Here is a 17192-nt window from a genome sequence, read left to right on the forward strand (position 1 = left end):
GACCAACCAGATCTGCCTGACCACTTCCCTTATGGGGAACTTTTCTCTTTCTGAACTCTGAGCCAGTCAGTTCCATATCCTGTTACCTCTGCGCTTCTTCCCTGTCTGCTGTTTACTCCAGGATTGGGTTATTTTAGTTGAGGGAGGGAAGAAAAAAAGGAAACAAATCTAATATCCCTGTTCATCTTTTAAAGTCCCCAAACCCCTGACTTTTTCCTCTTTATCTCTTCATGAATTTTTTAATAGATACAAACCTGTGACTTCATTTTTGCAGGGAACTCCCAATGAAGAAATTATCTCTTCCAATGCAGATCATAGAAGGGACATCAGAAATGATTTACTTCAGTTTCTTTTTAGAAGTGTTTTGTCCAAAGTCATCATCAGAGGCAGCATCTGAACTCATGTCCTCTTACTCTACAATTAATTCTATTTTTCCAATAATTTTCTGCCTTGTAACTTGTATTTTTAGAATTACCAGCGACGCTGAAGGGTTGCATAATTTTACAAGGGTCACAACTTGTGTATATCAGAGAAAGAATTAAGAGTCTGAATCTTGTTGACTTCTCTATGCCCAGCCTAATCAATCATTGGAGGTTTTAATATTCATTTCTGGTTTTACTGTTTTCTTGATTAAGAAAACACTCACTTCCTTGTATTCTCTCATTCTCTCCCCAAATCCTCCCCCAATAAGTCTTTAAAAATACTTAAATTTAAAAATTTCTTGAAGGACCAAGCACATTTTGCATCAATTGATACATACTTCTGGTCCTTCTGATGTTAAAACACAATCCTCCTCAGCTTGTATCTCCTAGCAACTTTAACAGATGGCTTCTTCTAAAAATCCCTCATAGTTGGAAATGGCATTGTTCCTTATGACTACACATAGAAAAAAACAATGAAAGACTTTTAGCCAGTACTTGATTGACCTTACTAGTACTTTATCATCAAAGTTGATTGCTTTTTACTGAGATTGCTACAGCTACTTTATTATTTCCATTTGTTTTTTCTTTTACTTCGGGGAAACTGAGTTACATGACAACATCCATCTCAGAATTCTGTTGTCACCCCATACATTCTTTTCCCCTCAAAGCTTATTTTTGCATAGGTAGATGTGTCCTGGTGTTTTGTGCCTGAATAATGGGCATGCATTTCTCTGGATGAATAGGAACTTGTGTGTGTTTTTGCTGTCACAAAACTGTCCCTGTGTTTGCTCTGACTTCCTTAGGAAAGGAAACCAAAGGACATTTCAATCGGGCTGTCACCACTGGAGGATTTTTTATCCCAACAATGAAACTGCAGACAACAAGTACTGGCAGCTCTTGTGATCTTAGCAAGCCAGAGGGTGAATGGGGCCGGATTGGAGGCCCAGCAGGAGCCGAAGGGGGAAAGGCTCCCCAGGCCCGTCCCCCGCCGGAACAACTGAAGGTATTTCGAGCTGTGGAGGATCCAGAGAATGACCAGGCATCCCCCAAAATGCTTGCCATGTTCTACACTTCAGGTGATAGCTCCAGCAAATCAGTCTTCACCAGCAGCCTCTTCCAGATGGAATCCTCCCCTCGTCACCAGCGGAAAGCTCTCAACATCTCAGAGCCATTTGCGGTCTCAGTACCCCTTCGGGTGTCAGCGGTTATCAGCACCAACAGCACCCCTTGCAGAACACCTCCTAAGGAAATGCAATCACTCTCTAGCCTAGAAGAATCTTCTCTCCAGGGGGCTGAGGGTGGGGGTTGGCCTGGGTTTGAGGAGGAGAAGACATCGGTAACTGACACTAATGCAGGTAAAATTTCATTGATTTTGATAACCATTTTCTTCTATTTCCAATATGATTCCTCAAAGTATGGCCTATTTCCTTTCATTTCAGTTGGCATTGGAGAAAGGAAAAGGATCACTATTTTAGAATGCCCCTGTCACATGTTCACAAATACAGAAAGAGAACAAAACATATAAGTAGAAACAGAACAATTGATAAATTCCTGAATCCGGTACCTGACTACCAAAAGCAAATATTTTGCCAACTTTTGTGTATTTTGGTTGGTATACACAAAGGAGCCTGAGGTCTATTCACCTTGGATTGATGTATTTTTTTTTTTTTTTAGATTCTAGCTCTTTTTGTTTACTTCAACATGAAACCATATAACTCTTAGCTGCCTAGTGTCATTGTAAATTGTTTTTAGTTCTGAAGAGAAGTATTTCCTGCATTGAAATCACATGTGCAGTTTCAGTTCCTAGAATCAAAATGAGACTGGGACATCTCCTTGCATTGTGTGTTCCCCAGGTGGTTTTTATGTTACTAATAAGCCCTGTAGTCAGACTAAGCAAGGCTATATTTCTGTTGCTTGAGATCCACAATTGTTTGTAAGAGCAATAGTTTTAAATGCAAATTTTCTGGACACATTTTGTACCCGAAATCTTATTTTTGAGCATCTTGGAATTTTTTCCTTGACTCATTTGTGAAGAATATATTTCTGCCCCTTTTTCCTAAATTATGAGTTCTCTAAAGCTAGGAAGCCACTAGGGTAAAAAGCTGTAAAAATTAGGAAATCAGTCAATGGACAAAATATATTTTTGGATCGTTGTTCAAGTTGCAAGGCACTGTATGAGACTACTCTAGGGCCCAGCTTCTTAAACTGTGAATTGCAACCCCATATGGGGTTTTATAACTAAATGTAAGGATCGTGAAATTATGGTTGATTATCAGTAAATGTTTGATTTGTATATTTATTTAAATATCTATATACCTGGAGTCACATAAAAATTTCTCAGGGGAAAATGGGTCGTGAGGGGAAAAAGTTTAAGAAGCTCTGCTCTAGGGGACACAGTGTTGTCACTACTCTAATATCTCTGAGAATAAGTCTTAAGAAAAGAGACAGGCGGAGAATGACTGTTCAACTATAGCTATTTTAAGGGGGCCACAAATTGGGCACAAGAAAGAAAGTGAAAACACTAGAGACAACTCAATGAAGAGTCTCTCTCAATTCTTATAAATCAGAGAGCTATGCCATATGCTTTTAGGGAAAGAAACTAAGTCATTTTAAATCATCAAGTTAACTAATCACTCATTTTTATTTCTACCACAGCTTCTGCACCTCAGAAATTAAGAACCATAAAGTCTGAATCTCTGGAAGATTCCAAACCAATGGTTGAAAAGGAAAGGAGAGTGGAATGCAGTTGTAATCATTCTCCAGAGCAAAGTACCCACCCTGGAGAGAAAGAAGTCTCTGCCATCTCAGCAAACTTGCCATTTTCAACCACAATAGAGAAGAGACATGATTTAGAGGAAGCCACAAAGATCAATGAAAGCCACCAGAGTGAGCCCACTGCTCAGCAGGAGAACCCCAGGGATAAAAAAGAAGATGCTACGGTCCTTTCAGAAATGGTAAGGTAGCTGCAATGACTAATCTAATTTGGAGATACCCCTCCCCCTTTCTCTGCCCTGTTTTCAAACTTGCCCAAGTTCAAAATATCTTCTTCAAGGCTAGAAGAAATTACAGATAATCATAAGTACTGTAGTTACATGTTAAAATTTTCATATAGTTAAGTTCATATCAGAGATTTTTGTTTCATGTACAAATCTCCTATTATATAGTGCGTATGTTTGTGTGTATACACACTTTGTTTTGGTGTTTAAGATCAAAATAAAAAAAAGATTAAGATTATGAAAAACAAATGAACAGAAAAAAATTAGAAAAATTCTAATAGCTAGGATCAGAAAGGACCATGGAGATAATACAGATCAATGTCCTCATTTTTATAAATTATAAAATTGAGTCCTTGAGGGGTTAAGTGATTTGCCTCGAAATACACAGTTACTCAATGGCTCAGTGGCTCAGATAGCACTTTAAGAAACAAACCCATTTCTTCTTTCTATATTCCAACAAGTCTTTCCACTCTACCAAGTCCTCCAAAGCATTTACAAGCCCAATTAACTAACATAATGCAATATGTAATAAGTGCTTCATGAATGGCAGGAGCCATTTAGAAGGAGTGTTTGAGAAATGCTGGGAAACACAGAGGGCAGCAGATAAAGTGTGGGGCCTGGAATAAAGAAAATCTGAGTTCACATCTGGCCATGGACATTTACTAGGTATGTGACCCTGAGCAAGTCACTTAACTGTCTCAGTTTCCTCATCTGAAAATGAGCTGGAAAAGGAAATGGCAAACCATTCAAGGGTCGTTGCCAAGAAAACCATCAGTGGAATCACAAAGAGTTAAACACAACTGAAAATGAGGTTTTCAAAAGTTCTACAATGAGCTATTTTTCAGTAGGAGTAGAACAAGATTTGAGGTAGGGAAATTTTTAAAAATCGAAAACTTTCCCAAACTCTAACTTGAGTTACTTAATTTTAAATGAGCCTTTGGGCTTTGAGATTTGTTGGGTGGAACAATAGATAGAAAGAAGGGAAAACTAGAATCTTGACTACATTATGGGGAAAGACAGTAGATAGACTAATAAGTCAGAGATTCAGGTGTTTAGAATTGTAAATTTTGGTTGTTGTGATTTTATTTCATATATGTTATATTCAAGTGAGATATGTTTATCCATTCATCCTCCACTTACCAATGAAGGAATCTAGATATGTACCTAGCATCAGAATGTTCACAAACCAGCTATCTTTTCAGTTTCCCTAAGTCCAAGTAGAAAGCCCTGGTAAATTTCCTGTAGAATGTCATCTCCTTGAGAACAGAGACTATTTCATTTTTGTCTTTGTGTTCTCATTATTATTAAGCAAGTTTTGGATATGATAAGGACATAAGAAATGTTTATTAAATGAATGAGCAACTATTAAAACTGGGAGGAAAAAAGAAACCTGCTAATTTGATAACAGAATTTGTGATATATTTCAGGATGAAGATGACTCTTCCAGTGCTTTGATGTGGCCTGAAATTCAACAAGAGCTGAAAATCATTGAGTCTGAGGAAGAGCTGCAGGCCCTACCATCAACTGCCCCAAAGATCAGCGCTGATCAAACAGCTCTTATTTCAAGCCCAAAGACCACCCTTTCTCCTTGGACAAGGGGCTTCCCTGATGAGTCCAGCCTGTCTGCAGTCACAATGGAAGAAATTCCAGATAAAACCGTTCAAGTCCCAACTTCAGAAGGTGCTGTGGTCCCCATGACTGAAGCTAAGGGAGACCCTGAACAACTCCATAACCATCAGAGGACTGAACAGGAAACAAAACTATTATCTGAGCAGAGTAAGCAGGGGGACTCTCCAAGGACTCCCGTGCTGGAAATTATTCCACTTGACTCTGCTTCTCCACAGGACAATCTACTCATGGAGAGTTCAGGGAATCTACTTTCACCTCCCCAACCTCAAGAGCAAACTCTTCAGAAAGAAGACTCTTTGACAAAAAGCCCTGAGAAAGAAGAAATTTCAGAAGCCATGGTAAGAAATTCTCATTCAGACCAAACTCAGGCTGTGGACGGTATTAGTGATCCCAGCAGCTTCTACCAGAGAGAAGACGTTCTCCCAGCACAGGGTGAAAAACAGAGCCCCAAGGAGAAGGTTTCTGGGGGAGAAGGCCAGCTAAGGGAATTGGGGGCCTCACCACATAGAGCCAGTCTAATGCAGGAAACTTTTGATTATGATGAAGAAGACACCTCCACTGACATTGCACCACAGAGTTTAGAAATGGTAGAGCCTTGGGAAGACCATCAGTGGGTCACAAGCCCTCTTCATTCTCCAACACTGAAAGATATTCAGGGAACTCGGCCACAAGAGCTCCTCCTCCAAAATCAAAGAGAGAAGAGGCTCCCTCACAGACCCATTTTTGTTCAGAGTCATTCCCTAGATAGCGAACTTACCATGAAAAACCAATGGACTCATCCATTCCCGTCATCAAGTAGCTGTGTCAGTCTGGGGTCACTGATGGCTTTTGACCCCTTACAGCTGCTGCCCCCCAACCGAGAAAAAGGTGAATGGGAAAAGAAGGCACCAACTCATTCCAAGGAGATCTCAGAGCCAGGGGGAACAGAAGAAGACTTTGGCCTGAATTCAGGAAGAGATGTACAATCCAAAACAGTAAAAACTAATCCTGACTGCTTCACAGAGAAGGAAACAAAAATCGATGAAGAAAACCTTCTGCCAAACCCTTCGATGACCATGAATCAACAAGGTAGCTGTGGCTTAGCCTTGGAGAATGTTAGGGAAAATAGTCCATCTGGAGGTCAGGACAAGGCAAGCCCTGAAACATCTCTTGTTCCCAAAAGTGAGTTGCTTACTTCCTCCAAGTTACAGTTAACGAGTAATGATTGTGTACCACCTAAAGGGAAGAATAGACCCTCTTCCCTCAACCTGGACTGTGTACCTCTTATAAATGACTTCTTTAGGTTTGAGAATGTGATTTCACTCAGTTCACCTGGAAGCCAACTGTTTGACCAAGGAGAAGCTAAAAGGGAAGGTCCCAACTACCCCTGGTCCCCCATTTGTATGACCTCACCCCACAGCACAGCAGACCCCTGGAGAGCTCACTGTGGTGCCCAGGACCTAGACATGGTCACTCATGCCTTAACAGGCCGTCGTAATTCTGCCCCCGTGAGTGTATCAGCAGTGAGAACTTCTTTCATGGTCAAAATGTGCCAGGCTAAGGCCGTGCCTGTCATACCACCTAAGATTCAGTACACACAGATTCCACAGCCCCTTCAGGCTCAGAACACAGAGGAAGATGCCCTTCCCTCTACAGAGAAGGGCAAAGCAGAGGCCAGTCCTACTGATGGGACGCCTCCAAAGTCTGCTACGGAGGAGTCCCCTCCTTCTCCAGGGAGACCTCGGGAGGAGAACACCAGCCAAGAAGGAAAAGGAAACATTGATTCCATCCAGATGGACTCCACATCTTTTGGGACTGATGACCATGCTCTTTCTCCAGACGCATGTGTGTCTTGCCTTCTCTCCTCCCAGGACGCTTCAGCACCCTGCAGAAAACGTACATCAGAAACAGAACCACCTGGGGACAATCCACTTTCTTCAAAAATTGAACGGTCATCTGGGATGTCCAAACCTTTCCACAGGTCAAGACCAGGAAGACCTCAGAGCCTAATCTTGTTTAGCCCTCCTTTCCCTATCATGGATCACCCATCTTCCTCTTCAGACTCCAGGGCCCTACTTTCCCCTATCAGAAGTCCCACCCAAACAATTTCTTCTGGTCTCATTTGTGGTGAGCTGGCTGAGAACACGTGGGTGACCCCAGAAGGAGTCACACTTAGGAACAAAATGACTATTCCTAAGAATGGCCAGAGACTAGAGACCTCAACCAGTTGCTTTTACCAGCCCCAGAGGAGATCAGTGATTCTGGATGGAAGAAGTGGAAGGCAAATAGAATGACATCAGCTTACTTCCCACTCCTTCACTTGGAATCTTCTCCTCTATCAGGGCTCTGTTAAGATTTGCCTGGGTATTATTTTATGGTCAACTCTTTTATTCCAGAGAAAAATTTGATAGCTTTGGGATTTTTCAGGTCTCTTGTTTCACATTTTTTAGCCATTCTACTCCACAATCTTGAGGTCATTCAGGTGCCAGAAGGTTTGGGGTGCTTGGTAGAAGGGCAAAGAGACAAAATTCAGATCAGCCCATCTTCTTGCTTATTAACAAATGAAGGAAAAAAATGTTCATCGAGAGAAATGACTAAAATGCAATTTGGAAATTATCTGTGAATTGCATTTATTCATCCATGCTATCTTTATCCAAAACTATTGATAGCTGGCCATAATAATACCCTCTGCAACAAAGAAAAATCTTTTTCCTATATCAGAAGACATTCTTTCTGAAGTTTCTGGTTTCTTGTTCTCCATGTTATTTAATGCTTTTTAAAGCTCATGCTTCTTTAGTAACTTTTTCTAATATGCTTCATGAAAATTCTACTATCAGAAAAGAGAGATTTGGAAATATAAACCTACTGTGCCCTTAGAAATTTAGGCAGGTGGATTAAGAAATACACTTTTTCCTTGGTGGTTCCATACCTGTCCATGCCACCAAGCTGGTGCTACTGGCTATAAATACAGCATAGAAAATAAAAACACACAATTACAAATCCTGTGATTGACACCAATTAAAAAGATAATTTTTTCATTTGTATATTTAGCTGTGTGTGAATTTGCCTGCCTTTCTCAATGACATACTCAGTAACTCAGAGAAAGACATTGAGGGCTATAATGATGGATGCTCTTTTTATTTGGGAGCACTGCAGTGTTAAATTGCTTTCCTCCAAATCTTTCTAATGTCAGAGTGACAGAATGGTATAATAGATAAACTCCCTGCATAGAAAATTGGTGGTGCCAGTACTTTTTAGTTGGTAGGGATAGATTCCACCCTTCTCCCTGGGAGGGAACAATGGAGAAAAAGGAGACTGACTAGTGAGAAAGCTTCTCCCCTCCACCTTATCCATGCCAATGTAAGAGTCTCCCCTGTAAAAGATACATTTAATTGTAGCCAACAAACCATCTTCAGTTCTCATGGACTGATTTGAGAGAGCCTTCTCTCTTAATCCATCCTCCTGATCATACATGCTCCTTAGTCTACTTCTTCCAGATATTTAAGGAATTATCTAGCCTGACTCTTCCTCCTTTTTTGTTGGATGGAAGAACACTGAGCATGATCTGGAGTCAGGTTTTTGGTGAAAGCACTCCAGTTTCAATCCTACGGAAAACAAAATAAATCTATATACCAGTTCATTTTCTTTGCACCCCAGTAAAGGAAACCTTTCTGTTTGAAGGTCAAATGGAAATGGGATCATATTGGTGATATTTTTCTTAGTACCTCCTTTCATCATTCTCTTTTCAGGTCAAGTCCTGGTTAGATCTACCACTGTGACCAGAATCACCCATCAAAGAATTGGGCAGGATGCTGTTCTGGCCTGGCCTGATGGCATTCCATTCTGTCCACATAGAGGACTTTAGAAATCACCTGGTCCAAGATGAGAAAAAAGGCCCAGAAAAAATTTGATTTGCCTAAGGTCATATAGCTAGCAAGTGAGAGGACTCAAGATTAGAGCTTACACTTTCTTTTCAATAAACCAGAAGAGTAAGCATGAATTTTTTTCTAACTGGTATTTTGGTCAGGGATTTCTGACAGTTCACTCTATAGGACATATTGAGTCAGCTGATTTGGGAGAAAGTCTTACATACTAGGAGAATTAAGACAGGTTGAAAAAAGAGGTTGAAGACCTTTGGCTGGTTTTGATACATTTCTAGCAGAGGCAATAAAAATGGTGAAATGAGCATAGCAAAGGAAGCAGATATTCAATTGATCTATAGGAATAGGTTTGACTTAAATATATTATTATTCTGGGGTTACAGTGAGTAAAAGTAATTGTGATGACATTATGAATTTGATGTCCAAGAATTTCAAGTGTTAGATTAACTTCCTGTGCTAAAGTTACATTTCCACCCTTAGAAAAATTAGCTTGAGACACAACTTAATAACTGGGCTCTCGTCAACTGCTTTTTGACATGGACCATTTTGCTAACATCTTTCCCATATGAACTGCATTTTAGAAAATAAAAGATCAAAGTATCAGCATTTTGCTTCAGTCAGGAAACCACTGAGCTCAGCAAAGGGATATTTAAAATATATTTTGCATATTTTGAATTCTTGATTGTAACACACGAGTATATTTTTGTTATTTTGCTATAAGACTGAAAAGCCATTGGTTTGCCTATTAATAAGTAAGTATATTTTCAGTGCTCAGTGTTTGATTTCATATATGTGTAAGCATGAACACCCATGTCTTTAGTTTGACTTTAGATTCTGACACTGTATATTTATAGAAGCATCTTCAAGAGCCTAAGTTGAAGTTCTCAAAATATACATTGGAATTTGCCTAGAGACAAATAGATTTTCTTTTCTCTGTTGTCCTTCACAAACCAGTCAAATCCCATATGCTGACTTTTCCTCAGAATGCCTCTGCTAGAATTTGAGAAACTATAAATAATTTTCTATGAATGAATTGCCCCCTTTTCCCCCCACAAAAAATGAAACCTTCTTTATTCTATATGATTCCTGGAGAAATAGACTGTAATTTTCATTAAGATTTTCTCAGACACTGCTGTATATGTAGGTCTGGTACTAAAGAAATCCTTGCAATATTTGTAAATGGAAAGGAAACCCCTCCAAAGCTTATTGTAACACATTGAAACAACTGAGTAAAAAGTGACCCAGTTGAGGTCATTGTCCACAGAGGAAAAATACCTTGGGTTTTCCCATTAGTTCACTTAGTTTATACACTAAAATTTATATCCTCTGAGAATAGAAGAGAAATCAGAGCTGGCCATCTGTGACTGGGGAAGTTATGATGCTGGGCCATTTCGCAATATAACTATTTCAGGAAGATGCTGCAGTATTGTAGACCTGTTCTCATGCTGGAAAGAAAATGCTAATACCAACTCCTTGGGGAATTCCCCAACCTATACAAATTTTTAACTATTTAAAAATATGCCATTAATAAAGAAGTAATTGAATTTAGTCATAGAATGGCCACAGTAGGCAAAAATTTGATGATATTACCGAAATGAACTAGATTCAAGATATCTCTATATGGTGAATTCTAATAGAAATTGAAGTTTTGAATTTTAGTTGATTCATTTGAAAAGGAAGGAAAGAAAGAATGAAAGATGATTCATAGTAAAGTCTGAATTAAAATATTTTTAGGGACATTAAAAATCCAAGCATCAACCACTAGCAGCAATAGTAAATATTAAGTGCTTCCTATATACAAGATACTTTTACAGTTCCATAAATATGTGTTAAACAATTTATTAATTCCTTATGTAACTCCAAATTATGAAGAAAAAAGACTAGCAGTTGAGGCCGAGCTTTTAGAACTAGAAACACTGGGATTGAGATAGAAGGCAATGTTGCTTATGTAATGTTATTTTTTATGTCTACCCCTTTCCAGAACAGGATTTACCAAAAGCTGTGTGGTTCCACCAAAGTTAGAGCATTTTTTGAGATTATTGAATTCCAAAAGAAATGTCAACAGATTAGATAACCATCCATACCTTTTTATCCTGTATACTTTTTTCCATATAACAGAGAAAATACTCCATAAAGGGTCTGTTCAGTGTGCTGAGAACTTTTTAACATTTTATTGGTACCAGTGCCAACATTGGGACTTTCTTTTTGTTATCTCTCACATTTGATCCATGACCACTTCACCTCCTTTTCTGATTAAAAAAAAGTCCTAGATGATCCCTTTCAGGTTTATGTTAAATAAATAAAACCAGGAATATTTTAGGTTTCTGGACAATATTCCAACTTTTAATATTTTGTTTTGATGACTTTGATGAACTAGTTCCAAATTAGGCAGGGGTTTGTTTTGCATATTTTTAAGTCAGAACTAAGGTTTAAATGGTTTTAAATGACCCTAATTGGTTCTGTCTCTGGATCTGATCTTATCTGAAAATGGGCAGGTTCACATGTGATATTCTTCAATGGTGGATTTTAGAAGCTTCACTTAAGTTCTAACAAGTTAGATAATTATATTTATTTCTATTGTTTCATAGATATGGCAGAATCAGAACGGCTAGCCCAGATTGGGCAGAATGGGATGATAGGGAATAGGGAATATTTACATGTGTCTTGGAGTCTCCTACATGAAGGGACACTACTAACTACCATATTTACATATCTGAATAGGGATAGAAGATCTTGGTTAGAAGTATGACTTACCTAAATAGATGAGAGTCATACTGTATTACGGCTTAGTCTTTCAGATGATGCCTTGAAGCTTAGGGTGATGTGTTCCCAGAAGGGTAATTCCAGATACTTTAAGGGGAAGAAGTGAGGCAGACCAATCTCTTGTCTGAGAAAGAATAAACAGCCCTCACCCAACTCAATACAACCCAATTTTAGTAAGTAAGGGACAGAGAAGGAAGTGAGCAACTCTATAAACATGGAAGTGATAGTTTACGTATGAGGAGTGATTAGCTGGGAGCTATACCATTTCAGAAAGCACATAACTGGGGATTATCCCAATAAGTCAAGCACACAACAGTGTTTTTGATAGTAAGGAGGGAAATGTGAATGAAGGTTATTTTTCTAACCAAGTGAGGGAGGGAAAGGATAGGAAGTCCATGAAGAACCACCATATTATTGGAATGTGTATTATTGGGTGAGTTACAAGGATTTGTGATAATTTAGCACCATAATACTTTGTGATTTATGATTTTGCAAGGTGAAGCACTTTTCCAAAGGTTTCTATTTGAAAGCCACAGGATTTCAGTTGTATGCTGAAATCCATGAACCTGTATAATCAAAAAAATTTTTTCTGATTTAAAATAAAATGTATGAATAAATATTACATTAAACATATGCAGAGAAACATAATGTGTAATTAAAGATAAAATTGTTATTATGCTTCCAAAATGTATACTAATAAATATTTTAAAGTATAGTGTTTGTGTTGGAAAATGAACATAAGGTGGTATTAGGATGCTCTTGATCATGTCAATGACAGAATAAAGAAGTATCTCTCATGCATTTATAAGGCATGATTTCAGATCACCTGGGCTTTGTTTGGGAATGGTGTAGTGTTGGCCTTGATACTTACTGGCACTCAAGTTTTATGTTAGAATTGACATTGGGATAATGATGGCATGGCACTGTATTGATTGGCACTAGATTACACAGAAAATAGAAAGGTTCCTAAAGATCATTTAAGTCCAATTCCTACTCCTTTACCGTCATTTTATAGATGGGAAACCATAGACTCAGGTTAAGTGGCTCACCCTAGGTCGTACAGCTAATTGGGTGATAGTCAGGAAAAAGCCACCTTTCACTTTACATAAAACCAGGCTAAGTATTGGACCCAGTTTCAGGCCCAGTGTTTAAAATGGAGATGGAAAGGTTGGGGTAGCCTTGATTGTGTGTTTTAAACCTTTAAACTAGGGAAGTTGAGACCGGTGGATCATAAGCTCTGAAGTTCTGAATTGCAATGAGCTAGGTCAATTAGTTTGCATCTAGTTACTCTACCAATATGGTGAGCCCCCAGGCACAAGAGGCCATCAGACTGGCTAAGGAGAGGTGAACTGGTCCAGGTTAGAAATGGGAGTAGTCAAAGCTTCCATACCAATCAGTAGTGGTATTAGGTACATGAATTTCTGCTGTACTTTAAGCCTGAGTGAAATAAGGAGACCTAATCAACAACAACAACAACAACAAAAAAAAGATGAAGGTCAAGGCAATGGGTTTAACATAGGATTGGGACTTTACATTATAATAGCACTATGCATAGCCTCTCAGGTCAAACTTCTGGATTGAAAAAATTTAAAACTGCATTAACATAGATTAGATTCACCTTGAAAGGTGGTTTTTGATACTGATGAAGAATGTTCTCTCTCAAATTAGGGCTGTTTAGAAAAACCCCAAGACTCACAAGAAAATATACTTCCTGGTGAATGTCTTGTGAAAACTCCCACCACTGAAATAAATTCCTTCCTTTGATTAAGATCATAGCTTTATTCTATTCGACTATAACTCCTTATTTTCTCATCTATTGGCCAGACTGGTGATATTCTGGGGTTTAATTTAGCTCAGTTTCACTCTTTCAAGACTCGAGAGCTAGGCAGTCTCTCTTTTAGGCTACTCTAAGTTTCAACTGAATTTCATCTTTAGACTCTACATCTACATATTAAATTTTCCCAAATTATTCTGGACTTCAGATGATTTGTGAATGTGGAGCCCCGGAACTCCCTCAGGAGAAGAGCTTTCTAAATCAGAAATTAGCCAGCCTTTTTGAGTAGAGTTGGATTTGGTAACAAAAGTGTTGTTAAGTTTATTTTAAAACTAATATCACGCCAAAGAAGTATTTCAGCAGTACAGGTACTCACTTGATAAACCTAGATGGTAAACTCTCACTTGGTAGATGCTATTTGAGAGTTACAATTAGCAAAAACAAAACAAAACAAAAGTACCTCCCCCACCCCCAATTTGAATCACCCTGTGGCCAATCTAGGGACAAGCCTCTTAAATTTAGTAAAACCGGTGCTCAGCTAAGTTATATCATTTCTGCAACAGAAACTTCCTCTTGATGGGAGCTACTAAGGCTTTCGTTCTTTTGACATAATCTTCAAGAACTCAGAGGCACTTCCTCTGAGCTGCCACAATATAAATTTAGTGGAGATTCACATACCAATCTTAAGATAAAGACTAAACTTCAGTACATGCAAGGGCCTGGGGGGAAATGCTGTTGTCTATACCTATGGACCAACACCTCCAGATCACAAAGGGTGGTCTTAAGTGTGGCAATATCTGCTACTTATACTCAGGAACCAAGAAAGTCCCTTATCCTTATAGAAGCATAGAATCTTTGAGTTGGAAGCAACCCTGTTGGAATCTTCTCTACAATGACACATACATACACATACAGCTCTGCTTAAGGATCTCCAATGAAAGGGGATACACCACCTCCCACAGCAACCCAGAGAATGCTAATTGCCAGGAATAGTTTTTCCTTACATCAAACTTTATCCACAACTTCTATCTTGGTTTTGTTCTCTGGGATGAAGCAATACAACTCTAATCCCTTTTCCATAAACATTTAAAAGCAGTTATTTATTTGTCTCCCTTCCCCTCAAGCATAAATATCCTATTTCTTCAGCCAATTTTCCTATAGCATAGTTAGTAACCACAATTCTATTTATCTACTGTAGAAACAAGTTTGTCAATGTCCTTTTTAAAATACTAGAACTAAGCACAATATTCCAGATCAAAGCATAGTAGGATTGTCATTTCATTCAGGTTAATGGATCTGAAGACAGTATTAGCTTTTCAGAGTCATATTGCTGATTTTTTTTATCTTGTAGTCTCCTCAACCCCCAAATCTTTTTCACACGATGTCTCACCACAGTACTCCTATATTTGTTTGTAAAGCTAATCCTTTTTAATCCAAGTCTAAAGCTATACATCCCTATCATTTTGTCTATGAGATACTATCATTCACAAATTTGAAAACTGCTATTTATGCCTTCAGCCAAACAGTAATTTTGTGAATATGGAGTGTCCCTCTCCTCCCAACACCTTGATTTCATTCCACTGACAAATTTTCTGGGTCATCATTCAATCAGTTTCAACTGAACTAGGCCATACAGCTCCACTTTACAATGATAGTATGAAAGACTTTGATCAAATACTTCGCTTAAATGTATTAGAACAGAACATTCCTCTAAACTACTTTAATAACCACATCAAAGAAGAAAATGATATCATTCTGGCATATGTTCTTGAAGAAGTCATGCTGGCTCTTTGTGATCACATTTTTCTTTCTAAATGCTGACATTGATACTTAAATATTTTAGAATTTTGTCAAGATCAGCAATCATGGAATAAAGATGTCATTAGGTTAAATGAATTCTAATGTTTTAGTATTGTATCTTATACTATTTTAAGTTGCATACATTCTCTTAACTCTGCTTTCTTCACTCTGTATCAACTCATATAGCTTTCCAAGTTTATCTGAATCCCTCGTATTTGTTCTTTGTTGCAGTGCAACAATATACCATTATATTCACATACCCCAATTTGTTCAATCATTTGTCAATTGAACACCTAGTATGATTCTGTGTTTCTATGATCAAAAGTGCTTTTGATGATTAATCTGCTTTTGACTTCCTTGGGGTATATTCCAAATAATTTTCCCATCCTATCTGGACTAGTTTTATGGAAAGAAATTTAGGTGAAGGGATCCCAATTATCTTTCCATTCTGAAATCTGTTCTTCCAAAGTCTAAGGTGCATGTCTGACTTTGCCTGGCTTTTCTTTTCTTTTTTTTTTTTCAGATATGAATTCTAAGATGAAATGATCAGTCATTTCCCTTCAATGTTCTCAAGATTTCTACTTTGGTAACTAGGGTTAGCTTTGAACAAACTTTGGAAATCATGAAGTTTGTCTAGAAGCCATTTTTTTTCTCCCTACCCTTTGGTCACTGATTTCACCTTTAGCCAATCTCTTTAAGGTTGTTAGTTGATAAGTACAGATTTAGAGCTCATAAATAAGAACATTCCAAAAAGGATTCCAGAAAACCCAAGTTTTCAAGATTCAATGGAATGAATTTTTTAATAGAAATTCTATGCTTTGGCAGGTTAGGATTCAAGAGAAGGGGGCATCCTTAAGTATGAGATAACTACACCCCACCCTAATTATGAAAGGAAAAAAACAAAAAAAAAAGGTAGCATTCATCCATCTCCTCAGGGTTTCCTGAGAACCTCCCACCACAAACTACTCCAATCTGCTTTTCTCTATCTTCTTTTACTAAGCATGCCTACTCTGGTTCATGATATAACTCATACCAAATAGTTTCCTGATTTCCAAACCACTTCTGGATTCTTTTTAATTTCAATTTGGTATAACCGATAAATTGGCTACTTTACAGGAGACATTTGGTTCTATGAGCTTTACAATAGCTAAATGTACAATGAAATCCTATTACAATGCCTAATCCATCACAAGAAAGTAATCCTTTTTTTTTTGAAAGTCATGTCCAGAATGTAAGCAGGTCCTTTCAATCTGCAGAAAGTATAGACTGCTGATAGACTAGTTATGTCATTAGATCTGACAGTTTGCAAAAATTCATTACCAAGTTGATACAAGGTACTATCTATTAAGATAGTATTATCTAGCTAAAGGTTACACACCCCACATGAAGCCTATCTTCCCAACTCTTATTTCTGTAACTCCCACAGCACCCAGTGAAATTAGGGACATAATAGAAGCTTTTTGGAGATTTGGTGATATACTATGTAACAAAGGGTCTACAGAGAAGTACTGAGTCTTTCTTTGTCCTCCTTACTCTTTTTAACTGATTCACAGTCAGGACTAGACACTAACTTCTCATCTTTATTCATCATTTTTCTCTCCAAAAGACATTCCAACCCACTAATCCTCTCTTGACCTAAATAAAGCATATTTGGGCAAAGATTACTAGTGTTAGTTAGAAATTTTTAAAAAATAGTTTTAAAATCATTAAAGCCCTGTAAAGCACAACCATTTTAATAATTATCTTTGCAAAGAGAAGCAAATAAGAGCATAATGGAAAGTTAGTTTTTCCTCTCACTGTAGATGTTAGCTATGAATAATTTAGCCATGATGATTCCAACATATGATATGGTTTTATATAGACTTGTTTTTTATACACATATACACAGATACCATACCCTATTATTTTCTGTTTGGGAGCAATTCCTAATATATTATCCTCTAACTAA

General features: G+C 37.9%; 1 protein-coding gene across 1 annotated transcript in view; it reads left to right on the forward strand.

The window, feature by feature from the left end:
- ARHGAP31 (Rho GTPase activating protein 31) overlaps nt 1–10582 on the forward strand; it is a 164955-nt gene extending 154373 nt beyond the window's left edge. The window contains exons 10-12 of the mRNA XM_074301307.1: nt 1226–1777; nt 3078–3376; nt 4846–10582. Coding sequence (XP_074157408.1) covers nt 1226–1777; nt 3078–3376; nt 4846–7320 — 3326 coding nt within the window. The 3' untranslated portion in view covers nt 7321–10582. The remainder of the gene's footprint in view (nt 1–1225; nt 1778–3077; nt 3377–4845) is intronic.
- The last annotated feature ends 6610 nt before the right edge of the window (nt 10583–17192 follow it).

This window comes from Sminthopsis crassicaudata, chromosome 3, assembly GCF_048593235.1.
Source record: "Sminthopsis crassicaudata isolate SCR6 chromosome 3, ASM4859323v1, whole genome shotgun sequence".
In the NCBI taxonomy this organism is placed as follows: Eukaryota; Metazoa; Chordata; class Mammalia; order Dasyuromorphia; family Dasyuridae; genus Sminthopsis; species Sminthopsis crassicaudata.